The sequence below is a fragment of the Cebus imitator genome, unplaced genomic scaffold (genome assembly GCF_001604975.1).
Source record: "Cebus imitator isolate Cc_AM_T3 unplaced genomic scaffold, Cebus_imitator-1.0 Scaffold162, whole genome shotgun sequence".
Classification (NCBI taxonomy): domain Eukaryota; kingdom Metazoa; phylum Chordata; class Mammalia; order Primates; family Cebidae; genus Cebus; species Cebus imitator.
Window position 1 is genome coordinate 3207729 of NW_016107477.1, and position 27598 is coordinate 3235326.

Here is a 27598-nt window from a genome sequence, read left to right on the forward strand (position 1 = left end):
CACACTGGCTCAGTGACCTTGGGTGAATCGTGAGCCTTCTCGATGGCAGAATTTCCTGACAAGATCACGTGTTGTGGAAATGAACAGAAATGCCACATTTAAACAACACTGATCATTGTTACCTGAAAAAAAAAAATCCCACATCTTCATTACTTCCGTGTTATTCTTGAGTTTAGCAGATTCATTACTTCATTTAAAATGAAAAAAAAAAAACAAAACAAAACAAAAAATCAGCATGTTGAAGTCTCAGATTCCAAGCAGTGAGCCGGTCGGTAATTCGGGGACCATCCTGCTCCTTACTGGTGAGGACTTCTTTGTGCCGTGGTCCGGTTCCGCCCTGGCGGGACTCTGCGTCCGTTTCCAGGCATTGTGCTCGGCTGTCATTTAGCCATGACCTCTGAGGCTACATTTTCCAGCCGTCACCACCCTCCATCCCATCCCTTCCTGGTACTCTTTTAGGATTTCTTTACTGGGTTGTGTTATTTTTGTATCTTTCTTGGGACAGTGTCAAAAAGAGACTTCTCTGTCCAGCATTCTAATCTTGCTCTCACCTTTAGTGGTGTCCTGAAGCCCTTTCCTGGGCATAGCGCTTCCTCTAGTTTGCTGTTGCTTCCTGTGCCCTCACACACATAATGACCCACATGCACATAATGACCCACACAAACATAATGACTCACACCTACATAATGGCTGTTTCTTTATGGGCATAGTGAATAGTATTACCATCTCCCGCCTAAAAATTATGTAATTGGAGAAAAGTCAGTTCCACTTCCTGGGAAGTCTGCTTCCTAGAGCCTCGAACTTGGGATAACACCACTAACTAGGATGAGGAATTGGGATTCAGGCAGCATATCTTAGAAAGATTGTTAGTGCTTTTCAAAGAACGCAGGAGCCATTTGATGATCACATTCATTGTTTTGCAGCAGTGTTTGCATATAAAATAGTTGTAATGGTCCTTAAAACTGTTTATTGGCTTTTTGCTCTTAAGTAAGTTAACTTTTCCCTTATTTACACTGTAAATTTGCTGAGCTAGTCCCTTCCAAATATAAACCAACACCCTATCCACCATTACCGCTCCTCCACACAAAAGCATAGTCCTCCTAATACTCTCAACAGTTCCTAATTATAATTAACTCTAAGCTTAAGACACACCCCAAATCTCCCTGCTAACGAGGCAGAGGCAGCCCCCTTGCAGCCGGCTCCTCTTTCTAGGGACTGGCAATTGGAGATAATGAGCCAGAATCTGCAGAAGCTTCCCAGGCTCTCTTCCTCCTGTCTTCTGTTCTTTATGCAATAAGTATGTATTGATCTGCCATGTGCCAGGCACTGTGCCAAACCACAGTCATTCTTTCAACAGACATTTACTGAGTTCCTGTTATACACCAGGCACTATTCTAGGTGTCAGCGACAGAGCAGGGAGCAAAGCAGACAGGATGCTGTGCTGGTGTCCTGCTACACCTTCTTGTGGTGGGGGACAGGAACAATCGCTGAGTGCAGGGCGTGACACCCATGTTAGGAGGTGAGCACAGCAGGGAAAATGAAGCAGGGAGGGGAGATGGGTCAGAGTGGGTGATGTTTTGAGATTGTGGTCAAGGAAAAGCCTCCCTGAGGGGAGGAGATGCCAACCAGGACTTGAAGCAGGTGAGAAAGTAGAGTAGTGTGGCCACCCAAGTGGCCCGGGCAGGAGGAAAGCCTGTGCTGCTGGAGCAGTGTGGGGGAGACGGGAGATGCGGGGACTCTGGGGTGACCACAGGAGCAAGAGCTGACAGAGCCCCTGCCCTCTCATGGTCCTGGGAGATTTTGTGGGGGAGGAGGGGGTGATGTAAGGGATTACAAAATAAAATTCAAGTTAAGGGCACGGAAGGAGTTAGCATGGTACCATGAGAACTCACAACATGAGGACTGAGTGAAGAGGTGTGGGAACACCTCCCTGAGGATGGGACATGGAAAACAACCGAACAGAGGGGACAGAGCAGGGAGGATGCTACAAAATTGGGAGGCAGGGGTCATGTGAACAGACACCGTCATGTTGGGGAGCCCCTTGGGTCTGAAGAACTGAAGGAAGGCTGCGTAGCTAGAGCTGAAGGGATGGGGGTGGCAGTTGGAGGGAGGGAAGGAGGGAGGTGGAAGCCAGATGTACAGAGCCTTCTGGGGCAGGTTGAGGACTTTCATCTTTATTGTTAGAACAAGGGAAACTTCATTAAAGGGGTTGGGAGGGGGTGTTAATCAAACTTCATTGGAAAATTTAGATCTGACTACAGAGAAAAATAGGTTCAAGGGGACAGTTGTTGAGGAATTTCCAGTAGCGTGAGTGTGACACGATGATGATGTTGGCTAGAAAGCAAATAAGTCAATTAATTCAAAAGAAGTAATGGACCCAACCGAAAGATGGATAGGACACAGGGCAAGGAAGACAGAAGAGCCAGAGATGACGCCTGCACATCTAACTGGCCAAAGGATGAATGGATAGATGGATGATGGACAGTTGGAGAGGTAAACAGATGGAAGGATGGGCCATGTAGTCAGATGGACAATACTGGAAGGGAACCGGATGTGGAAGGGAGCTCAGGTGGGTATGAGGTCAGCAGCAGCTTATGAGTTTGATTTCGGGACATATTGAGATGGTTTTGAAACATGCAAATGAGATGCCAAGCAGACAGTTTTATAGACTGCTGTCGAACCCTAAAGAGAGGGGTCTGAGCTCGAATATAAACCAATGACCCATTTCACGAGTCATATGGGTGGTGGTAGAAGCCATTGGCAGGAGGAGGTGATCTGTGGAGGGAGCAAGGAGGGTGTAGAGAGCCCAGGACCCAGCTAAAGGGACTTTAAGAACAGGCCTTCCTGCGACAGAACTGCTCAACTGGTGGAGAGAGCACTGTCTCATGGAGAGAAGGGGTGCTGCTGGTGTCCTGTTGGTAGATAGTGCAGCAGAGACTCTGATGTAGTGCTGAGGACACAGGGTCCCTTCTGAGGTGGGTTACCATGCCCTCCTACTCCATTTCCTAGCAGCGAGGTGTGACTAATCAGCGACCGGAACTTTGGACCTACCCCAGCCTGCCAGATTCTTCTAATCAGTGAGCCAGTCTTGGTTGCTCAGGTTGAAGGCTTCACTTTTCTAACATTTTTTTTTTGGTAGCAGTTTGCTTCCCTCTACTAGTTGAATGACTTCAACAGTGTCTTTGAAGCGAGGGAACTAGAGTTTAGTGAGGTAAGAGTGGACTGGCAGGGCGAGCTTTTGTCATTAAATTCAGGTGGGCATGAGTAAGAGAGAAGCAGATGGACACAATATGTTTAGGAAGGCATAGGGTAAAAAAAACCAAATTCCTGCCAGGATTCTGAAGAATAAAGAGAGAGCTCTGACACAGGGATTAGGTTAAACAAAGAGTCAGAAAACAAGGCAAGGCCCAAGTGAAGCCAACAGAAGAGGAGAGTTCATTTGGAGCCACCTGCATCAAACTCAAACTTCCTGCTCAGAACCTGCATGGCAGGGCTGGGAGCCCAGGTGGAAACAAGCAGGAAGACTGCACTGGAGGTGGCATCTCCACTGGTTAAGGTGCCAAGCACTTCCTGAGTTGCAGGCACACTGGATCTCCTGCAGATCCTACCTTGAAACAAGCACAGCTTCAATCCTTGGCCTAAATGCAGCCACGGGAGGATCAAAGCCACTATTTGCAAAAATCAATTGCAATTAAAATTAATTTCCAGCCTTCTCTCAGAGGCCAAATGTTACTTAGATCATTGTGATTCCAATTTACCTTATATGTCATCAGCATGTGGCAGAGAGAAAGAATTGGTTAGAGGTGAAAGATTATCAGTGGCATAATCCATTTCTGCTGCTGTGGGAATATCTAATCACACACAAGTTAAAATTGCATGGCTATTGCCAATATCTGTCATGTTTAATATGAAAGTGTTAAAATATTTGAAGCTACTTGGAGATATTTTTAAACGTAGTGTTCCCTGATGGAAAGGGCATAAGTACCATGTTTTAGAGACTTCGGGTGGAGCATAGACCTGCCCTCAATCTCACATCATCCCAGTCCAATGCATGCCTGTGTACTCGGGGTTGGGGCTGGGGTGGGGTGGGGGGGGGGAGTCTCAGCAAATTACAGTTCTTCAACACTAAGCAGTAGTTTGTTGTGACAAAGTCTTTATGTGCCTGTTTCTTACCCAAAAATATCAGCTTTTCTCTGTTTCATCTAGTAAAGGCTTTTTTTGAGAGATATGAGAGGAATAGCAAGTAGTTTTTATGCAGATGGAGTTTCTCAAAGTGGCAGAGTTTGTTACATTTCTTGATGGGGTAACATTGAGTTGTGATTATGATATAAACATAAGTTTAATTTTGATCATATTCCAGTCATACATGGAAAATAGATTTCTTTTTCTCCAATTCGTACACATTAAAGAAACTTTGTACACTGTGAAAAATGGGAAACATAGCCCAGAATCTCACCATCCAGATTCCAATCCTGCTAACGTTTTTCTTCTGTTTCATTCCAGTCTTCTTGTTTTTCTATCTCTTATAGCTATTGACTTTATTTATTTATTTTTGTTGTCTTTGTTCTTCAGTGAGAATAGATGTGTTATTCTCTTTCTGATTACAAAGATAATAGAAACCTTTTAGACCATTAAAGTAGTACATAAAATCATAAAAATGATAATAAAAATCACTCCAGATTTTACCCCCAGCAGAAACCTCAATTCTTCCAGTTATCCCACGGTGCATACCTACAGGTACGCCAGTGCATTTAATTATTTCATGTAAATAGACTCTTAGTAGACACGCTGTCTTGTAGCCTGCTCCTCTTTATTCTGTAATCCTTTTGAATGATTGTATCAGATTTCTTTGCTTGTTTGCTCACCATTGATCAGTTTCCTGTTTATATCATTGAATGGTTACCAAGGTGGTGTTAGGGGGAAAAATATTGTTTTAGAAATGCAGCCCTCGGCATGGATTCACTAGTGAGGGAAGCATCTAGAGGCAAAAGCGAAATAGCACAGATGAAAATGATCAGGCCTTGAATTAAGTCATTGGCAGTAATAAGACAAGTGATAGCTAACTTTCACTTACTTCTTATTATATATCAGCTACTTACTAATGATTACTACTAATATTAACTCAATCCTTACAAAACTCTCTAATACAGGCAATATTGTTATTCCAATTTTACAGTTTGGAAAACTGAGACACAGAGAGGTCAGGTAACTTGTCTAAGGCCACACAACTACAGAGCAGCAGAACTGGGATTGAAACAGGGATTCTGGCTCCAGAGCCCGGGATCCTGACCTCTGTGGTTCACTATACAGAACTAGGGATAGGTTGTTTAGCAGATGCCGGGAGATTAAAATGTAGGCGTTATTGAAGAGCGTTCAGCATGTCTTCAAACCTTTCTCCTGTTTCCTTTTTAAAATACCTCTAGCTCGTCTTCCCTGAAAGATTGGCTGCTTCAAGTTTTCAGTTCTGCCTGCTCTGCTGCTCCCCAGCAAGCCTACTGGCTCTTTGTGCTTTGGAGATTTTATTGGTAAACTTCAACAAGGATGTTGCTTTAATTCACAGAAAAGGGGGAATTTTTTTTAAGGGGAACGAACTGTACTGTGTTCCAGGTACCTGATAATACTATGCATTACCATACTTGGTCTTCCCAACCCTCCTAGGAAAGTAGCCCGTTGTTACCCCTTTTTACAGATGAAGCTCAGCCGGACTCCAGATTTGTGTAGAATGCATGTGAGTTGTAGAGTCAACATCAAATCATGGTCTGCCAGACACCAAAGCCCCTGTTTCATTTCCTGCAAAATGTGAATGTGAAATGGCTTTGGGATAAGGAAGGAAAAAAACCCATGCTGGCAGAGAAATACAGATGGTAATTAGTAGCTACAGCTCAGGTCGTCTCAAACTTAACAGACTGTGTCCCCTAGAAATACCAGGTCCTCATAGTCTTGACCCCGTGGCTTTCATGGTCAGTAATTGACCTGTTGTTAACCACAAAGCTGATTGGACTTTACAAATCTTAGGCCCAGGCAGTTGAAACCTTTTCCTCCTTTCAACCCCAAAGGCTAGACCCTGGCGCTGAGAAAGGGCCCCTCCCAGCTGGTAAGCCTTCAAAGCAAACCTACAGAACAGGGCTTGTAAGTGGACAATTGGTATTTCTTTGGATTCTTTGTCTGAGTGACTCCTACATTTGCCAGATGCCAGAAATGTCCATGAGGAATTTCCTCATAAAAATTTGATATGATTTAGCCTCAAGAGTACCCCAAGAGGATGACTGAGTTTTCCTAAAAAAATGGTTGATACATATTTGTCTTTGTAATTGGCATCTGATTCAAGGTAAATGAAAGAACATATGGTGAGGGGCATCCATATACAGGTACTGATTCATTTGTCCCAACAGTCTATATCTGTTGTTTCCATAGTGATCTGAGAGGTTTGTTTAAAAGAAGACACACAAGAATCTGCAGTTCCTGTGCTGAGTCATTCTTAAACATACAAGCAGCTGAGTATTGGGTGGACTCTGTGGCTGGAAGAGCCAGTCATTTCACTGCTATAGCATTTACATTCACTGATTTAATGTGGGTGATGGTGATACTTTCCCATATCTTGTATTCTGGAAGGCAGAGGGATTAGCTTGAGAAGTGCTGACGTGTTTCAGCCAGAAAGTGCAGTCATGTGATAACCAGTCCACTTTCCATGGGCAGAACACATGTCCTGCATTCCCTACCCCAAGTGGATACCCTCTGGAGACTAACCCCATTCTCACTACTAACACAGATATCTCCTGGGCTTGAGATGGATTCACTAATCAGTGTTCACCTATTTTATCACTGAAACAAAAATACTTCAGAAACTACATAATGTATGACTGTTATCCTCTATTAGAAAGCTATAAAGGCTGGGTGCAGTGGCTCACCCCTGTAATCCCAGCACTTTGGGAGACGAAGGCAGGCAGACCACCTGGGTAAGGAGTTCGAGACCAGCCTGGCCAACATGATAAAACCCTGTCTCAAGTAAAAATATAAAAATTAGCCAGGCATGGTGGCAGGCACCTGTAATTCCAGCTACTCAAGGGGCTGAGACAGGAGAATTGCTTGAACCCTGGAGGCGGGTTCCCCATCAACCCTGCCTTGATTTCATCAGGGGAAGGGAATTCACCCATGTCAGGAAAATCTGCCTAGCAGAAGAACCCACAGGGCTCTAGGCTGCAAGTACATGAATGCCCTTTCCTAGGATATCAGGGACTAGAGTGGAACATGAGGAAATGTTATACAAGGGACAGATGGAAAAACTGGACTTTTTTATTTTTGGAAAAATATACATAGCATAAAATTTACCATCTTAACCATTTTAAGTTCAGTGCCATTAAGTTAAAAGAAAAACTTTAGGCAAATTAAATTTAGCCAAGTTTATTTGAGCAAAGACCAATTCATGAATCAGGCAGCCCTCAGAAACAGAAGAGATTCAGAGAGCTACATCTAGAAGTGTGAGTGGCAGGCTTTTATCAGCCAGACAGAGAAGCAAAGTAGACAAATCACCCAATTGGCTACCACTAAGCATCTGCCTTATTTGAGCATGGTGCAATGAGTTGGCTGCCTCATTGGCTGAAACCCTTCCTGTTTTATGTATCCCCTAGCACATGGTCCAACAGAAATAAACTATGAACTATAAGTAAAAGCCACATGTATAATATTAAATTATCCTTAAATCTTATAGCCACACTAAGAAACAGAAAAAGAAATAAATTACTTAAGTTTAGTAATATATTTTATTAAATCTAATAAGTCCTAAATGTCAACTTTTCAACGTGTAGTCAGTATAAAAAACATAAATGAGATATTTTACATTCTTTTTAGCATACTAAGTGTTCCAAGTTTGATGTGTATTTTACACTTACAGCACAATTAGGATTAGCCCATGTGGCTAGCAGATACCCTATTAGACATTACAGATCTAGAGGATATAGTTATATTTTGCCTGGTTTTTAACTTTATATAAATGTAACATATATCTGTGTTATCCACTATTGTTGCTACTAGCTACATGTAACTGTTTAAATCTAAATTCATTAATATTGAATTAAAATTTCAGTTTCTTTGTTACTCCGGCCACATTTTATGTGCTCAATAACTAGTGTGGCCTTTGTATTGGTGAGCACAGCTATGGAAGGTTTTCATAAGCACACAAAGTTCTACTGGACAGCATTGGCATATACTTTTCTGTGTATTGCTTTGTTTTTGTTCAACTATGTTTTTATGATTTGTTTAAGTTGTATGTAACTGTGGCTTGTTCATTTTCATTACTAAGTAGCATTCCACTTTATTAATATAATTTATATCTCCCTTCTGTTGATGGACATTTGGATTGTTTATACTTTGTCTACTATGAACAATATTGCTTCAGTATGATTCAAGATGCACACACCGTCTATTTCCTCATGGCTGGGTTGTAGGGTGTAGATGTCTTCATCTTTACTAAATAGTAAATTGTTTCCCAAAGTGATTGTACTAATTTTGATTTCCACCAGCAGAATATGTGAGTTCATATTACTCCACATCCTCACCTGAACTTGGTGTTCAGACTTAAATGTTTTGCCTTTCTAGTGAGTATGTGATAGTGTCTGATTGTAAACTGGGCTTTTTTTCACTGACTCATAAAAATAAATGTATATTGATTATATATTTACCTATATATATTTATACTATTATTTTCATAGAAGCATGCACACAGGAGGTAATATAAGACACAGCTGCTCTTAAATAGTTTTTGTTTTTATAGAGGCAGGGTCTTGCTGTGTTGCCCGGGCGAGTGCAGGGGTGCAATCATAGTTCACTGCAGCCTCAAACCACTATGCTCAGGCGATCCTCCTGCCTCAGCCTCTCTAGGACTACAGGTGTGCACCACCATGCTAGGCTAATTCTTTTTTCAATTTTTATTTTTCATAGAGACAAGGTCTCTAAAATAATATTAATAATGCCATGTTTCCCAGGCTGGTCTTGAACTCTTGAGCTCAAGCTATCCTCCTGCCCTGGCCTCCCAAGTAGCTTGGTCTGCAGACATATTCCATCACACCCAGCTAAAGTATGTTGGATCTGTGAGAGAAATAAGACATATCTGTAGATAACCGTGTATAAGAGCAGCAATAAGTAAAATCAAAGGATTATTGACGTTTAAGGAAGGAGAACTTATGTCCAACCACCTGCTCTATATCTCTATTCAGATGGTAAAGACTTCAAATTAAATATGTCCAACACTGTGCTCCTAATTTCCAACAACAGCCCCAAGCTGGCTTTTCTCCACGGTTCACATCTTAGTCAAAGGCACCGTCCTCTCCTATTTCTCAGGTCAGAATCCTAGAAGTCATCATGGTACCTCTTCTTATCCACAATAAGTGAACTGATCATTGTGATCAGTCCTCCCACGTAAATACCCCTCAGATTCGGCCCTGTCTACTAGCACTCTCTATGCTAAGCTACCATTGATTCCCCAGGACTGCTGCAGTAGCCCCCCCATTGCCTCCCCACACCCACCAACCCAACTGGAGCCCTTCCAGTTCACCCTCAACAATAGCAGGCATCTGATGAAATGAAGCATGCCCCTCCCTGTGGCTTCCCACAGTGCTCAGGATGAAGGTCATAACCTGGCCTTCCCTCCTCTCTGTTCTCATTTCCCACCACTCTTCTCCCCGGCTTCTGACAGCACATTCCCCACACCAGCCTTCTCTGGTTTACTGAGCATGCTGGATCCTTCCTACCTCCTGGCCTGAACACACACTATCTCCTGGACTTGAACTTTAGCAACTCTGCCCTTTCCTCTTTCTATCTTCATGGTTTCAGCTTCGCATCCCTTTCTTAGAGAATTGTTTGCCAGCTCTTCAGAGTAGGTTAGGACCCATGCCATTCACTGTCACAGCTCTCTGTCCTTTCCAACTTTGCGCTTGTCAAAATCGTATTTAAATCATTATTTATGCAATGACTGTCTAATGTCTTTTCCATTGCCTTAAGTCCCATGAACTCAAGGACAATGGATATAACTTGCCACTAGATATCCTCAATACTTAGCATGGTGTTTGTCACATAGCAGATACTCAAAAAAACACTGAATAAATGACAAGGCCTTACTAAGGAGGGGCCATGTGAGTTGAACATTGAAAAATGGGCAAAATTTGGACAGTTAGAGATGGGCAGGAATGAGTAGGTAAGAGATTTGCAGAAGATGAAATAGCTCAGTGTTCTGACAATATTAGACAAGCCTGTATTAAAACTAAAATTTAGGCTGGGCATGGTGGCTCACTCCTGTAATCCCAGCACTTTGGGAGGCCAAGGTCGGCGGATCACCTGAGGTTAGTGGTTTGAGACCAGCCTGGCCAACATGGTGAAACCCCATCTCTACTAAAAATATAAAAATTAGCAGTGCAGTGGTGTGCACCTGTAATCCCAGCTACTCAGGAGGCTGAGGCAGGAGAATCACTTGAACCCAGGAGGCAGAGGTTGCAATGAGCTGAGATCGTGCCATTGCACTTTAGCCTGGGCAAAAAGAACAAAACTCTGTCTCAAAAAAACAAAAAAAACCAAAAAACAAAAAAAACCCTGAAATCTAAACTTAAAAATTTAAAACTATGGACCCATTCAAGGTATCTTGGGTGATTTTGGCCCACCACCCATTCATTAGCATGGGGAAGAGTTCAGTCAATCCTTGTTGCTCACTTGCTGTGTGTTAGGCAGGGTTCCTTCACATGGGACTGCAGCCTGTGCCTCTGGGCTGTGAATGGAGTCTCTTGGAGTTGGGAATGTGGCTCTGGGGAAGGGTATTCTTAGGGATATTTGGAATGTATATGACACCATCTTTGACCACAAGACATTATAATCTAATAAAAACAATATTTTGAAGAAAAAAGATACTACCATGCATATAAAGGCCAAAACCATCTCATTCTGTTAGGAAGTCAGCTGTATATGTGTCTTAACAGATTTCTCCAACCTGAGGGGAGTAAGGGCAATTGAATCTGGAGAAGTAACAACCAGGGTGAATTTTGGGGTGGGGGTAAACTGACTGAACTGTAGGAAATGATGGTAAAAGCCTACTTCAAAGGCTCTGTTGATAGGAGATAGGAATTCAGTCTTGGTGGAAACCGACATCCCTAAAGAGAACCTTCCAGGATAGCCTGAGCAGCCCGTGGGTGGTGAATCACAGGGAATGAGCAGCACTCATCCTGAGGCACTTAGAGAAATGAAACGCAAAAGAGAGGGGATTCTGACGAGGGAGTACAGTAGATCTTCAAGACAGGCCTGCTTCTAGAGATCGCACAGCTCTAATGCGGTCCGTAAACTGCCTTTTGAAAACCTGCCCAGGGAAAGCCCGAGTATCCAGGAACGTTAACCTTGTGGAGTAGCTGTGATTCAGTTCTAGGGTGCATCTTTCATCTTGAAGCTCAAATGGCGTTGTCAGTGCTTGTGGCACCCCTCTGTGCAGTAGTTGCGTGTAGGCACTGGCTCTCCTAAGAAACACAGCTATAACAATCTACACATGTCCAGTGTACCAGCTCACCTCCCCCAGTCCCCAGCAGGGGCAAAACATATATAGGGAACCACTGGCTTTAAGCAGCAGAATGTGTCCTGGAAAATTGGTTCTTAAAGCAGGTCGCCATGAGGAAACATCCTGACTTCAAGTGAGTCTGTTCCTGGAGTTGTTGTTACCTGCTTGGACATCGTCTATAAAAGCAGCAAGAAGCAAAATGTAGATGTCAACTACATAGCACGTGATAATAATAACTGACATCTATCCATCGCTTCCTATATACCAGGCTTTGTTCTGATCTCTTTTTGTGTATTATTTTAATGCTCATAGTAATCCCACAAGGTAGGCACTCTTCCTCTCCATTTTACAGCTAAGGAAACTGACGCACAGAAAGATTAAGTAACTGGCCCAAAACCACACGTGGAGGATTCTAACCCACCAGCAGCAATTCTCACCCACACAGTCGACCCTGGAACTTGCTCATCGCAGTCTCTTTTGAGCATCCCATAGTCTCCTTTAAGCAGAGCAGGAAGACACGACCTCCTCTCAGCTTTTCTTCTTCTCTGGCCCAGCTTGTCACCACATTCCAGATAAACTTATTGCACCCCGACTAATGGTGAGGCACTGACATGAAATAATGTGACTACCTGTCATGAAGTGGAAAGCCCCGTCCAGGAAGGGATGTTAGAAAATTGACACCAATTTCCTTCTGCCCTTACTCAACAGGTTGTTAAACTTCAGAAACCAATGTGAAATTCTGACTTTCATCCATTAGCATTTCAAGGAATGGGTCCAGGCCAATACTTGCTCCAGTGACCGGGGAGGGATAAAGTGGTCTGTCGTCTGCAGCTCTCCTGACTCGTGTCTCAAGCTGTGGACTTCATTTCTCACCGACAAACCCAAATGAAATGTTGAGTAAAGTTAGCATCAGAAAAAAACTGTAGCAATTTGGAAGCAGGGTCTTCACCACTGCTCCAGCAACATTGGAAGTGAAGTTTTGCAAAATGTTCTTATCAGGCCCCCCTGTGCTTGCCTTTCAGAGCAGCTGGCTTTTGTCTATTCTGAATACTGAGTTTTAGCATACATTTTAATTGGAAAGAAGGGTCCCTCTGCTAAAAGGAACAGTAATTAGGTAAATACTTTTTAAAGGACATATTTTTCAAAAAACAAAATGCATTTTTCATTTCTTCAAAAAATATTTTGGGGGTAAACCTGCTATGTTCCGGGCTCTAATCTAAGGGCCAGGGATAGAGCAATGATCAGTGTGGGAAAATTCTGCCCTCAGGGCGTCGTTAGTACATCCCTTTCTTTTTTTTTTTAATTTTTCATTTTTTATTTCAGTAGGTTTGGGGGGAACAGGTGCTGTTGTTTGGTTACACCACCTGTCCCCCCAAAACCTACTGAAATGAGTTCTTTAGTGGTGATTTCTGAGATGTTAGGGCATCCATCACCCGAGCAGTGTACATTGTACCAAATGTGTAGTCTTTTATCCCTCTCCACCACTCCCGCCTTTTCCCGAGTCCCCAAAGTTCATTGTTGTCATTCTTATGCATTTGTGTCCTCTTAGCTTAGCTTCCATTTATGAGTGACAACATATGAAGCACATGCCTTTTGAAAATGTGGATTTGGAGCCAGGTGCTGTGACACCTATAATCCTAGCATTTGGGAGGTTGAGGCAGGAAAACTGCTTGAAGCCAGGAGTTTGAAACCAGCCTGGGCAACATAGCTAGATTCCATTTTTGCCAAAAAAAAGAAATTAAAGTAACAAATAAATAAAATACAGTATACATTTTCAAGGAAATATTTGAGATATATCAGCAGTATTTGCAGATAAATATTTTTACTCAAGAAATATTTAAATATAGTTAATTAACACCATAAATCTGAATCCTCTGTAGTACGTCTGTGACAATTTGTGTTTTCATTGAATCCTAGACACAGCCCACTTTAAGGCAGATAGTGTCATCCCCTTCTCCAGATGAGGAGACTGAGGCTTGGTGGCCATATTGCCTGACCTGTGGTCACATGGTAAATGGCGACAGCTTTGCTCTTGCTGGCTGATGCCCACAGATACAGAGACAGGACTTAAGGAACTCACCAGTGACTAAGGCTAGGATCGTATCTGCACATCCCAGAAGCCTGTGCTGTGAGTTTATAATCATCATTTGTCAGGCTGGGTGTCACAGGAAACCTTCGACATCTCAGGGTTTGTATGTGATTTAGTAAAGTTGCTCAAACTTCCAATCCAATAACTAATTCTGTTTGTGTTTCACAGGATTGTATGTAAAAGTCTCAAACCTTTGCCAGTGGTTTAGACCCATTAATGATCAAAGTATAAGTTAACGAGATTTACTGTAAAATGTTAAAAAATTATAAATCCTTTTCAGTCTTAATAGCAAAATAGGAAGTAGAAGGTGTGAAGTATTCTTTATCTTTAAAGCAGAGTGTATGTGGGTGATCTTTATGTAATATGCTTACATTCTGGGGCTCAGAGGCACCTACCAGATTGCTTTTATAAATTGTTATTTTCTTCCCTTTGCAGATGATCATTCCCGGGTGAGGCTGCAGACAATAGAAGGAGACACAAACTCAGACTATATCAATGGCAATTATATTGATGTATGTATTTTATCATTTTTAATTGATATGTAATAATTGTACATATTTTGAAGCTACATGCGATACATATATGCAATGCATAGTGATTAAATCAGAGTATAAAACTCAGTAAACTCAACCATTCTGGCTTGTACCAGATCTTGGTCTGCTGTACGATTGTTGGACATACATTGGGTTGAATCAAAAAGCAAACACATGAATATTGCCTCACACACCACAGAACTTAACCATGGAGGTACAGTCATTCCTTTTCTCAAGGCAGCCCATTTGTTGGTGACTTTCTCTGTAACCTTCTGTGCTTTCTTTGCCATCCCATGCTTATGTGGACTAAGAAAATGTGATTTCCATTTTTTTGTCAACAACGTGTATTATTCGACACTTAAAAAATCTGTTTGCATATTAATGGGACAAAACTCTCTAATTCCTAATACGGTGATTTGCAATCCCTTGTCATCACTGCACTTTTAAGTTGTCTTCAAAGTAGTCTGCAGCTGTTCACCAGGACTTCTAATGCAAGCAAGACATGTCATTAAATATGTAGGCTGTTTAATTATTGAAGACTGCCTCTTTGTTCATTCTGCATCATGTTAACTTAATGTTTTACATTAGAATAAATTCTTTAGGAGACAGCATGTTTTCAGTTGAAAGAATGAATGAAATCAAAAGTAGACTGAAAAATCAAGGGAGAGTTGCTGTTACCTCCAAGGCCCAAGTTTACATTAAACAGATTTCTGCTCCCCTTGTGATTCCGAAGGCATACTCTATGCTTGGCTATCACGCTATTTCTTAGTCTATCAATACTTCCATAGACAGGATTGATGCATATATGTGGATTGTTCTGCTTTCTTGGTTGAATATTACTCAGTGCTACTAAAAGTAAATAGCATCACGATCTCTAAGAAAGTTACCTAAAAATAACTATGAGAATGTTGTGCTTAGTGCTAATTGGACAGATTTGACATTTTCATTTATAGATTTGTGGATGGGGACTGGGGTATGATTATTTAAAGAATAGTTCATATCTCATTCATCAGATGAAGACCCCTGACTGTTTTGATAACAACCAAAACCATACCTGTTCCAGGTTTCATTTATTTTTTATTAAAGCAAGATTTCTTCATAAGGCGCATTGCACTTACTCCTTTAATCAGCAGATGTTTAGTGAGTATCTCCTGGGAGTACTCAGGTGTCCCAGACAAGTTATCTCCTCTTAACAGTCTCCCAACTCAGAAGCTGAGAAGCTGAAATACAAGTCTCCAATCCATTTACCTCTAGGTCAACTGCAGCACACATTCCCTTGAGAGGCTCCAGGGGAGACTGCTCACACTCCAGTCCCAGCCCCTGCAGTCCCAGCTCCTGCAGTCCTTACCAGGTCCTTGAGTACAGGGACAGTGTCCTACGCATCTTATATCCCCTGCACCTGGCACATGCCTGAATATAGAGAGCTCTTAGTAAGTGTTTCATGAACTACTGATGAAGGAGTCATTGTGATCAGATTAGGCATCATAGCGGATGTAATTTCAGTAAGACTTAACCAGTGAGTAAGTGGGGATGCAGGAGAGAAGACATTCCACTCAAGGAAGCCACATACATGAAAAAGGCTGTAAAATAATGAAAAAGCTGGATTAATGAGTTTGAATTTTATTTTAAGAGAGAAGAGTCAATACTGAGGGCCACTTTATTCTCTTAGTCAATAGATCTTATTGAGTGCTTATCATGCATTAGTTACCTTTCTAGGTGCTAGCAGGAAAACTGTGAACAGTTCAAACCAAAACCAAAAAAAACCTCTGACCCAGTGGAGATGCTGTTTTAATTAGGAGAAATGGGCAATAAATTAAAACGTTAATTCTATGTGGTGAATTAGAAAGTCTTATGTACTGCAGAGAAAACTAAAGCTGTAAAGGGGGACTCAAGAGCACCAGACCTGGAGGCACTGATAGCAATTTTGAATCGAGTGTCTGTAGTCACTGCCACTGAGAAGGTAGCAAGTGAGTAAGGAAGACAAGGGGTTGAGCTACATAGATACCTGGAAGACGGGCGTCTGGGCTGAGAAATGGCCCAAGCAAAGGCCTTGTGGAACTTGCCTGGTGAATTTGAAGAAAAGGAAGCAGGCGAGCATTGGCATGGCATAAATGGGCCTGGGGAGTTGCTGGTGATATGGGGGAGAGGTCATGGACCAGGTCAGGTACACAGTTGTAAAGACTTTGGCTTTTTCTGTGAGTGAGAATGGCAGTCGTTAGAGGGACCTGAGCAAAGGCATGACATGATCTGGCTGCTAGGAGGGAAATGAACCGCAGGTGGGCAGGAGAGGAAGCAGAGAAGCCTGTTTTGTGGCTGTGGGAGTCAGAGGTGGCAGTGGAGGTGAGAAATGGCGAGACCATTGAGCTACGTTGAAGGTAGAGCCAGTAGGATTTGCTGGCAGATTGGCTACGGGGTGCAGGAGGGAGAGAGGGGTCAAGGATGCAGAGGAGAAGACGGTGGGTGGAACAGATTTGGGTAGGGTGTAGAGAGGAAATGAGGATGAAATACATTTCAGAATGTCTGCCTCGTTAAATTCCTGGCCCTTGCTACAGTAGCATATCATGGCATTAGCAGTGTTTAAGTATGGTTTTGAGGATCACTATTGATATAACTGTCTATACCAATATGACAGAATATGTGTTGAACCCTTGGCACATTGCCAATAACATCCCAAACACAAGTGAAATTCTGTTGCAAATTCTCAACCTGTTCACACTTCATAAGAGTAATGCTCATGTTATTTGAGAGGATCCATAAGTTGTTAGTATTTCTTGTTCATCCGTCATCTCATAACCAGTTATGATTAAGTTACCCACACCTTTGGTGCAAGCATCAGAACTGTTGTATTTGATGTACCTTCACTTTTTAAGAGAAAGTCAATGGTGCTGCATCTGCCAATTTAACTTTCAGGTGATGCAACTGTTGGCATTTGTGTGCACATGCATTTCGGCGAAGTTAGCATGTGACTTCTCTGCTGTTTATTGATTTTATGTTTATCAGATATTCTCTTTTATTTATTTTTAGGGTTATCATCGACCCAATCATTACATTGCTACCCAAGGTAAGTTTATTTCTACTTTGATGTTTTTCTTTGTTTCTTTTCACTTCCTATCGTTTTATACCCACTTCACCCTCTCTCAGGAAGATACTGCACATTTATTACAGTTCTAGCCATCAACAGGTACACTTTTGTCTTCCCATCAGATGTTCTGGTCATGTAATCGTTTAGTTAGAACTTCATGTTGAGATCATTAGGAGAAATGTGTCCATCAATTCTTTATTGAATTCAATCCGTCTATGTTAGGTGTAAGTCTGACATTTGCAAAAGTAGATATATAGATAGCCATTCAATCAATATGCACCAGGTACTTTCTACACAGGGAACTGTGCTGGTTGCTGCTGGGGAGCCAGGCTGATTCCAGCAAGCGCCCCTTTCTCACAGTGGTTGTGTTTAGCGTGTTTAGTATGTATGTATATACAAGTGTACACACATACACTTGTATGTACTTTAGTAGGTACAGTACCAGGTGACAGCTGTGAGAGGCCAGATACAGAAAAAATGTTAGGGAAATTTGGAGCGGGAAGGGGTTGCTTTCAGGTGGGGTGACCCAAAAACAGTTTTGTGGCAGAGGTAAGATTGGGAAAAGGCCTTCTAAATGTGAAAACATCATGAGCAAAGATCTGGGAACAGGAAATTAGTACTTTCAGGTGGAAAGCAGTTGGTGGGTCACCTTGGCTAAAGGAAACAGAAGAAAGCTAGAGGACATGTTGAGGAAGCTCATGGCAATGGTTTTTGGGTGATTTTCCCAACCTGTGAAATGGGTCATCAGCAAAGAGTGGGGGTCATGAGGGAGCTGAGGTTTTAGCGAAAGAGGCATCCTAAGGGATGAGTCAGTGAGTCAATATGGGATGAACTAAAGAAGGAGTAAGAAGCAGAGAAGACCTAGTTAAGCCTGAATAACACATGTTCTCCCCATTTTATTATTTGATCATTATTTGCAGCAATAGGCTACATCCCAGGAACAGTAGCAGGGAAGTCAAAAGGATGTGACCTGCCAAAGGTTAGGCATGGGTTGGGGTGGGTGGGTGGCTGTACACAGAAAGTCAATGACCAAGGGAATCAAGGATGCCAAGATAACTCGGGTTGGAAAGTCCAGGCTTGGAAGAAGAGCAGTCAGGTGTCCACTGAACCATGAGGAGAGGGAAGGAGCTAGCAGAGTGAGGCTGGGTCCCATTGATGAGTCATAGGTTAGGTGAAGAGGCAGTTGTAGCCAGAGAGCAGAATTCTGACACTTAGATCCGCACAGTGCAGTAGAACATTCTGCAGAGGTGGGAATGTTCTCTGTGCTGTACAATATCGTAGCGACAAGTCACATGTGGCTCCTGCGTACTTGAAATACAGCTACTACAAATGAGGAACTGAATTTCAAATTGTCATATTGATAAAAATAGCTACATTTGGTTATTTCCTGTGGTAGCATTGGACAACAAAGCTTTGGGGTGGAAAAGCTCCAGCTATGGCTGAAATGGAACCATTGTGGAAGCTGATCCTGCCCCAAGCCCACAGCTGCCCCAAGAACCTGGGTGACACCACACAGAGTCCACAGTCTCACATTACCACTGGGGTACTCTGCACCCAGGTCTAGGTGACCTGCTGGAGCTCCCATTGTCTTTCCTCTTCTATGACATGAGGTTGGTAATGGCTCCTTCCAAGGTCACTTTGCCAGCTAGATGCGAAGTCATCTGTAGAGTTTCCAGTGTGAACCTGGAACAAAGCAGGCCCCACTACATAGGGATTGCTGAGGTCTTCAGGAAGGTAGGCTCAGCTTGAGCTTTTACATATGGGACAGGACAAGGACACATGTCAGAGTCTGGTCCTAGACACCTCCTAACCCTTCTGCTTCCAAATGGAATTCATCAGTACCTTTAGAGAAACCTGTTGTTAGGGGTTTGAAGTTCATTCTAGTGGTTTTCAGAATGTTCTAAAGTCAGCATCATAGCATCAGGTTTAATATGTTTTATGATAATTTGAAATGAACAGTTTTTGTAAATTCATGTGAAAATTTGATTGTAAAAATCTCAAAATACTCCTGAGCTGCTTCTCTCTCCAATAACTTGATTAGCAACCTATGCTTTAATAGACAGAACATTAAATTGTTCTTATTCATATTTTCAATATTGAGGACCTCTCTAGATTAATGTGACTAAACAGACAGCTAAAATAGAGACTGAAACCGCCCAAGTCTATACATGGCCCCTCACCAGGCTTCCTTCCCTTTGTCCATTCTCTCTGCCCCTCTCCCCCTGCAGGAGATTATTCTTTAAAGAGGAATGTCATTAGAGAAGTCACTTTCTGCAGAATTAGTGTGAATGGTATTTAATAGCTCAGTAACCCTCTCTGGCAGCATTCAAGTGTTAATGAGCAAATGTATTTGTAAGCAGATAAGAAATAGCAAATGTAATCAGTTTGCAGTAGACAACCAGTCTGCCCTTAATGGAGAAGGGCATTGATTAATGGTCTGTTTACCAGGTCATGACAGCCTTTCCCTGGACAAGGTGGGCTGCAGATTGGACTTCTCAAACTGGCAGTACTAACATCACTGCTGGTGGTGGTGCAGGGAGAGGAGGGAAAATGAATGAATATTTTCAATCTAGTGTACAGTCAAGACTATACATATCATATTAATAATAATACGTTCAGATCATGATGTTCAGCTGAGAAAGCTAGAATCTTCTTTCTATTATATACCACAAGCATAATGGACTAATAGCCTTAGATAGCCAGTAATCAAGATCACTGATAATCTGCACTAATTGGCTTGGACAGGTAGAATATGTTCGTGGATCACCTTTGCTGAAAAACAAAAAACATTAATACCCCCAAGAGGCCAACAAAATGGGTGATGAAGACCAACAGGCAGACACAATCTTTAAATGTCTTCTTGCTCTGTTTTTCCTATTTTGCACTAACATAATTCTTTAACATATATTCACAGCAGGAACCTATGAAACTGTACAAATGGTCCAATTCGCTGACCACCAATTTTATTTCCAAGAGTTAATAATGCACACATGTTCACCAAGTTCCTTCACTACAAAGGGCATATTACAAATTTACCTATTGGGTCTCCTACCTCCCACCCACCTTCAGTTTTATTGATTTTTCCAGCAGTAACTGACTTTGACCTTTGATAATAACAGGTGATGTTTCGGCAAATTGGAAGGCATCACATTCAAGCCAGACCTGTTGCTTATTTAGTATTAATATGTTCTTCCATCTCCCCTTGGTTTAATTGTTTTCTGTCTGGCCACTAATATATGATGACCCAATATTAACTTCATCATGTCTGACTGACCAGACATTAGTACAACAGTAACATTCAAGATTTATGATTTAGAAAACCAGGGGCTCAAAGGAGAGGAAGTCATGTCTGCTACTGCATGTCAGGCAGGGCAGAGTGGAGATTTCAAAAGCAGGCTCAAGTGAAGGGCAGAATAGCATGCAGGTGGGTAGCATTGCCCAGAAGTGATCATATTTCACAATCAAAATACAACCTTGGAGACTATGTGACCTGCAAGCTGGATAAAGCCACACATACAAGAACCGACTGGAGAGAACACCTGCTGGCCTCATGGTGCCAGCCATGGGGGCTCTGAATAAGTGTTCTTTTGATTTTGGTTTTGGTTTTGTTTAGAGACATGATCTCACTCTTTGACTCAGACTGGAGTGCAGTAGTGAGATCATAGCTCACTGAAGCATCAAACTCCTGGGCTCACGTAATTCTCCCAACTCAGCCTCCAAAGCAGCTAGGACCACAGTTACATACCACCACGCCTGGCTAATATATTTTATTTTATTCTATTTTATTTTTTGTAGAGTTGGGCTCTCCCCGTGTTGACCAGGCTGGTCTCAAACTTTGTAATCATGGGATTCTCCTACCTTGGCCTCCCAAAGCACTGGAATTACAGGCATGAGCCACTGCTCTCAGCTCCTGCTCAGTTTTAATTTTAAAACTGACTTCAAGATTCAGATAACTCATGGAAAGACCATGCAGGGCTGGTACTGAATAAAGTGCTGTGAGTCTGTTCTAGACATGGCTTGCCCAGCCCTGAGCATCCCTCCTCACTTGTAAGCGAGCATTTTCCAGAGTCATCTGTGCATGGGGTCCCCCAAGAAAGAGGCTCAGACCTGACATGCTCTTCCCTGTGTACTGCATGCTCACCTTCCACAACCGTATGGTTAATCCAGATCCAGCCCCTGCTGTCTAAGTTATGATGTTTCTCATGACAACACAATAAAAAAATAAATATTCCATGATACAGTCATGTCTGAAAACACATGTTAATTATTATTGTCTTTGATGTTGTAACCTGAGCTATAGATTGTTGAAATGCACACATTACTCTTTTAACTTTAGGTGCCTTGATGCCCATTTCATCATTTCTTTCTTTCTGAACTGCTAATTTGACAGGGTTGGCTACCTGATTGGGGTTCTGACCGTAGCCTTCATCTTGCCATATACAGTTTATTTTTGTCTCCATCAGCATTAGCTCTGTACAGCAACCTTGTGGAGTTCAGCACTAGACAGGATCTCCAGACACCCCATGCCACGTGAGAACAAGGAGACCCTCGTGCCCCCAACCGTGTTTTCCAGAGGATTGCCCAGCCTTGTACATTCAGGGCCAAATGTCCCTCACCTTTGGAAGACAAAAAACTTCTTTCAAAACTAATGAAATATTAAGATCCTTTCCCCAGAAAGAAAATTTCATTTAAGGTTGTTCATGGATTACCCCCGCCCTCCCAATTTTATTCATGAATTATAGTAATTCTGTGGACCTCAGGATGCGAACTTCACTTTGAACATTAAAAGCTATTTTGGGATAATACAGAAACCATAGACTTAATTAATCTACTTTTTAAAAAACCATACTTCTTAGAGTTAACAAAATGTCATAGATTGTTTATAACTATGTGAAGTACACTCCTGAAAGCATCAAAATTTTTACTAACTTTAACAAACTAATAGTAAAATGTGTACTACCTAACCTTATACTAAGAGACCCTAGAGTATTGTTATGTTCGTTAGTATTTTGAACCACGGTCACTTTGGGTTTTACTGTTCATCTCAGGCTGGGTTTTCTGCCTATGTGTTATTTTGCATTTGTGCCTGAAAAGCTTTTGCCTTTACTCACTTTTCAACAATTTTAGCAATTATATTAGAAAATTATCTCAATGACCAGAGACTAGAGTAGCAGGTCCCACAGCTGATGTCTATTTTGTAGTAGAAATAACACATGTCCCACAGCCAGGAGGCTGGGGTCCAGATTCCTGTGCTGTCACAGAAAAGGTATTTGAACCTCCTTTGTTTATGTAAGATAGAGCCCTGATGTTTGGGAAATAGTAATAATAGTCAGGACCTTGTCATGTGCCAGACAGCGTTCTCAGCACTCACACATACAGAGCTGATTTCATGTTTACCACAAGCATGGGGGATATATATGTTTGTTTACCACAAACATTTATAAATGGGGACAATCACATATATCCCCCATGTTATTTCCAGTCTCTTTGTCTCCCTTCCTCTCATTTATAAATGTCTCCCTTCCTCTCATTATAAAAGAGACTGGAAATAACATGCTCCAACTCACACATCTAAAAGTGCAAATGCCAGATTCAAGTGCAGCCGTTGAACTCCAGCATCAAAGCTCCTCCCTACCTCACTATAGTGCCACCCATGGGTGAGTATGTATCAATGCTTAGAGCAATTCCTGGCATGGAGCAAATGCCATGTATGTGTGACCTGTTACTGTTTGTGAGAAACAGCACAGCATAGCTTAATGATTAGGAACACGGACTCTGGAACTACATTGTCTGAACTCGACCCCCAACCCTGTTTCCTCCATTGGTAACTTGTGTGACTTTGGACAAGTTACTTTACTTCTCTGCGCTCATCATAAATGAAGATGAAAATAGCCTACCTTGTAGGGTTACTGTAAAGTTTAAATAAGATAATATTTCTAAATCACTTAAGGCACTTTCTTTTTTGGAGGGGGTTACTTTTTATTTTTTAACTTTTAGGTTCAGGGGTACATGTGTACTTTTGTTATCTAGGTAAATTGCATGTCATGAGGGTTTGGTGTACAGATTATTTTGTCACCCACATAATAAACATAGTACCCGATAGGTACTTTTTTAATCCTCTCCTTCCTCCCCCACTCCACCCTCAAGTAGGCCCCAGTGTCTGTTGCTGCCTTCTTTGTGCCCATGGGTTCTCAATGTTTAACTCTCTCCAATAAGTGAGAACATACAGTATTTTATTTTCTGTTCCTGTGATTTTTTGCTTAGGATAATGGCCTTCAGCTTTACCATATTGCTGCAAAGGACATGATCTCATTCTTTTTTATGGCTGCATAGTACTCCATGATGTATGTGTCCTACGTTTTCTTTATTCAGTCTACTGCTGATGGGCATTTTGGTTGATTACAGGTGCTTGCCAATATGAATAATGCTATAATGAACACACATATGTATGTATCTGAATCACGTATGAATCATGTAGAATGATTTATTTTCCTTTGAGTATGCAGCCAATAATAGGATTGCTGCATCAAATGGTACTTCTGTTGTAAGTTCTTTGGGAAATTCCCACACTGCTTTCCGCAATGACTGAACTAATTTATGTTCCCACAAGCACTCTATAAGCAGCCCGTCTTCTCCACGACCTCTCTAGCATCTCTTATTTTTTCTTTTTAATAATAGCCATTCTGCTTATTGTGAGATGGAATCTCATTGCAGTTTTACTATGCATTTCTCTAACGATTAACGATGTTGGGCATTTTCCATATACTTGCTGGCCACATGGTGCCTTCTTTTCAAGTATGTCTGCTCCTGTCCTTTGCCCACTTTTTAATGGGGTTATTTGGTTATTGCTTATTCATTTGCTTAACTTTCTTATAGACTCTGGATATTAGACCTTTGTTGAACTCATAGTTTGAAGATATTTTCTCCCATTCTGTAGGTTTGTCTGTTTACTCTCTCGATAGTTTTTCTTGTTGTGCAGAAGCTCTTTAATTAGGTCTTATTTGTCAATTTTTGTATTTGTTGCAATTGCTTTTGGCATCTGAGGAGGTGAAAGATCTCTACAATGAGAACTACAAAAGACTGCTCAAGAAACCAGAGATGATACAAACAGTAAAAAAATAGTTCAGGCTCATGGAGAGGAAGGAGCAATATTGTTTAAATGACCATACTGCTCAAAGCAGTTTACAGATTTAATGCTATTCCTATCAAACTACCGATGACATTCTTCACAAAATTAGAAAAACCTGTTTTAAAATTTGTATGGAACCATAAAAGAGCCCAAATAGCCAAGGCAATACTAAGCAAAATGAACAAAGCTGGAGGCTTCACTTTATGTGACTTGAAACCGTACTTACAGTAACCAAAACAGCATGGAGCTGATACAAAAGCATATACATAAACCAATGGAACAGAATGGAGAGCCCAGAAATAAGGCCATGCACCTATAACCATCTGATCTTTGACAAAGTTGACAAAAACAAGCAATGGGGAAAGGACTCCCTATTCAATAAACGGTGCTGGGATAACTGGTTAGCCATATGCAGAAGAGTGAAACTGGACCCCTTCCTTATACCATATGCAAAAATCAACTCAAGATGGATTAAAGAATTAAATGTGAAACCTCAAACTATAAAAATCCTGGAAGATAACCTAGGAAATAGCATTTTGGTAGGCTCCAGCAAAGGCATTTTCTTTTTAATACCTAGTAAGTGCCTATTTACAAAATAATGTCCTTCTTTGCTGACCTTGAGAATATACTCAGACAAAATAGCGTAGGTCTTACTAATTGCATATGTTCACATTTCAAAATTTAAATAGTCTTATGTAAACCCCTAAAAAGCTAGTGACATGAACTTTTCATTTCTCCCATGTGAATGAACTTAAACTGTACATAGTTAAGAAGCCTTGAAGCAATTCATAGAGATTGTGACCTGTGGGGAATTGGCCATCCAGATAGGCCTCTATCACATGCCACTGACCTTATCACCACCATCACTGTTTTCCTTTTATGCTGAGGATCCAGATGCCCAGTGTCATCTTTGAGGATGCCAGGTCATATTGACAAAAGACCACAGGAACTGATATGGAAAACCAGATACCACCCTCCCCTCCACTCCCCTCCGTCCTCCCTCCCTCCCTTCCTTTCCTCTCTTTCTCTCCCTGTTTCCTTTTTCTTGCTGATTTTACCCAAAGGGCTAGCATTCTTATGGCTCTTTTTTCAGGTTTAATCCTTATTTTAATAAAGTTTTCAAGCAAAAAAAAAAAAAAAGAAAACCAGATACCAGATCGTCATTTACAATGAAAACTGTAACCGTCCATCAGACGGAACTGCCCAAGATCAGGCAGGGGCATTCTGTGTGAAGAGGAAGATGCGTAGGCAGAAGATCACTTCATCATGACCAGGGCATCAGAAGAAGGGGTTGCAGAGTTTATTCATTATTCAATAAGTATGCACCACCTGTCTGGTAGTGAGTTGGCATAAAGCATAAGCTCAGTAAGAATACAAGAATGAGTGAGTGAATAAATGAATGGATTGGGGGTTACTGTTTGCCACAGACAACTTAGACAGTAGAATATTTCAGCCAGGTAGAAAGGATAGCTCATGTTGACCTGGCAAAGCATCTATTTCCTGGGGCAGATTTGGCATCATTATCTCCAACATCTCTATTTCCGTTTCATGTTCAGGACTGGTCAGTTCCTATTCTTTGGATTTCTTTTTATATGTCAGTAAATCAAATCCTATCTTTAGAGACAGTCTGTCTAGTTAAACTAACTTCACTTTCGTCTACCCTGACCCTGTTTGTGCAACCCCCAACCCATACATATAATCAGTTTTGTCTGTAGTTATAATTTGTGAATAATTTGAAAAAGAGAAGGCTAAAAAGTTCTCTCCAGATACTTTCAGCTAGGAACAAACTTTTATGTGAAAATAATAAAAATGTGGAAGTGAAGGTTTATGTGGAAATATTTACAGAGCCTCAAACACTGCACAAGTTAAAACTGAGCTGTAGTGACTTCATTCTGCTTGCTGTCAGTCTGCTTTTCATCTACATTTCTTCCACATACTTCTGGTATATTTTTAATAAAGATTTTTCAAAAAGACAAATATGGTTTATATTTTCCCAGCTCAAAATTCCCTTCAGGCCTCTGAAGCAATAAATAATAGTGCTTTGAATGCTGCACTTACTTTTCCTGGGCAAACCATTCTTGTGGTGGAGGGTTCACAGAGCGTCAGTGTAACTTCTGCACACTCTGTAAAGACGCTTTTGTCTCTTGCATTCTGTCCTCCAGATGGAGATGAGCACTTGAAATTATTTCTCAGTAGAATTGAAAGAACTTTTTTTTTAATCAAAAGCTCAGCCTTCAGTAAACAACTTTTGTTTTTATTCTTCCAAGCACCAGTGAGGCTTGCACTTCAAGTGCAAATTCTGTTAGCTAACACTGTGCTTCCTGGCAAAGTTGTTCCTGCATTTTCAGTGGGTTATAGGTTATGTTTTGGATTCACTTGTTATGTCTTATTTGCTACTAATTTTAAAGTATTACCTAGTGAAGTGGAGTATTCTCTGGTTTCCAAATTTAAATAGGGAAGCTTTGAGAAAATGTGATTTATATACAAGCAAAAAGTGAACCCCTCATGAAAGTCACTGTCATAAGTATTCCAGCTAACCAAGGCCAAGTTTATACAGAACCTGCCTGCATTTTACCAACCATCTGTGGTTTTCCAAGAGAGAATGACAACTGTAATTAACAGCTTATCCAGAAACTTCCTTTTAAACAATAGTTATCTTCACTAGATTAATTTCAAAAGATTGCGGCCAATTAGCCAAAAGGTCACTTTCATAGACATTTCTCATCCCTGTGCTATAAGTAAACTTGCTCATTAGCAATGAAAACATTTAAAGAAAGCGTTAAAATTAAAAGATGGAGTCAAAAATAGAGCATATTAGGTAACATCCACCTGTGTTGTTATAGATGCTATAAGGAAAATGTGTCCCTCTAATAATAGAACCTAACTTAATACAGAATAATTTGAAAATAAATGATGTCTTTAAAGCAGGCATCCAGATATAGGGTGTCTTAAAACAAGTGCTTTTTAAACCTTCAAGAAGAATTTAGAGTTATTCCTCATTTGAAGTAGAAAATTTATAGAATCTTTTAGAGCTGTTAAAAACTTTAAGAAGCTCACAGTCCAGTTTCCTTGTTTTGTAATTAAAACAGTTGACACTTAAAGCAGAACTATATTTAAGAGACATTTATCCACATAAGTTCGAGTGAGTCATATATGCAAAAGTATTTGCAAACTGCATGGACTAACGCTGATATTTTAATAGAGCGTGTTCAAAGTTCGACCTAGGAGAAACCTTATA

The 27598-nt window shown here is 41.3% G+C and overlaps 1 protein-coding gene across 17 annotated transcripts in view; it reads left to right on the plus strand.

The window, feature by feature from the left end:
* PTPRM (protein tyrosine phosphatase receptor type M) overlaps positions 1–27598 on the plus strand; it is an 858282-nt gene that overhangs the window by 748459 nt on the left and 82225 nt on the right. For all 17 annotated transcript variants that reach the window (XM_017543961.2, XM_017543962.2, XM_017543951.2 and 14 more), the window contains 2 exons: positions 14052–14128; positions 17174–17210. In XM_017543961.2, coding sequence (XP_017399450.1) covers positions 14052–14128; positions 17174–17210 — 114 coding nt within the window. The remainder of the gene's footprint in view (positions 1–14051; positions 14129–17173; positions 17211–27598) is intronic.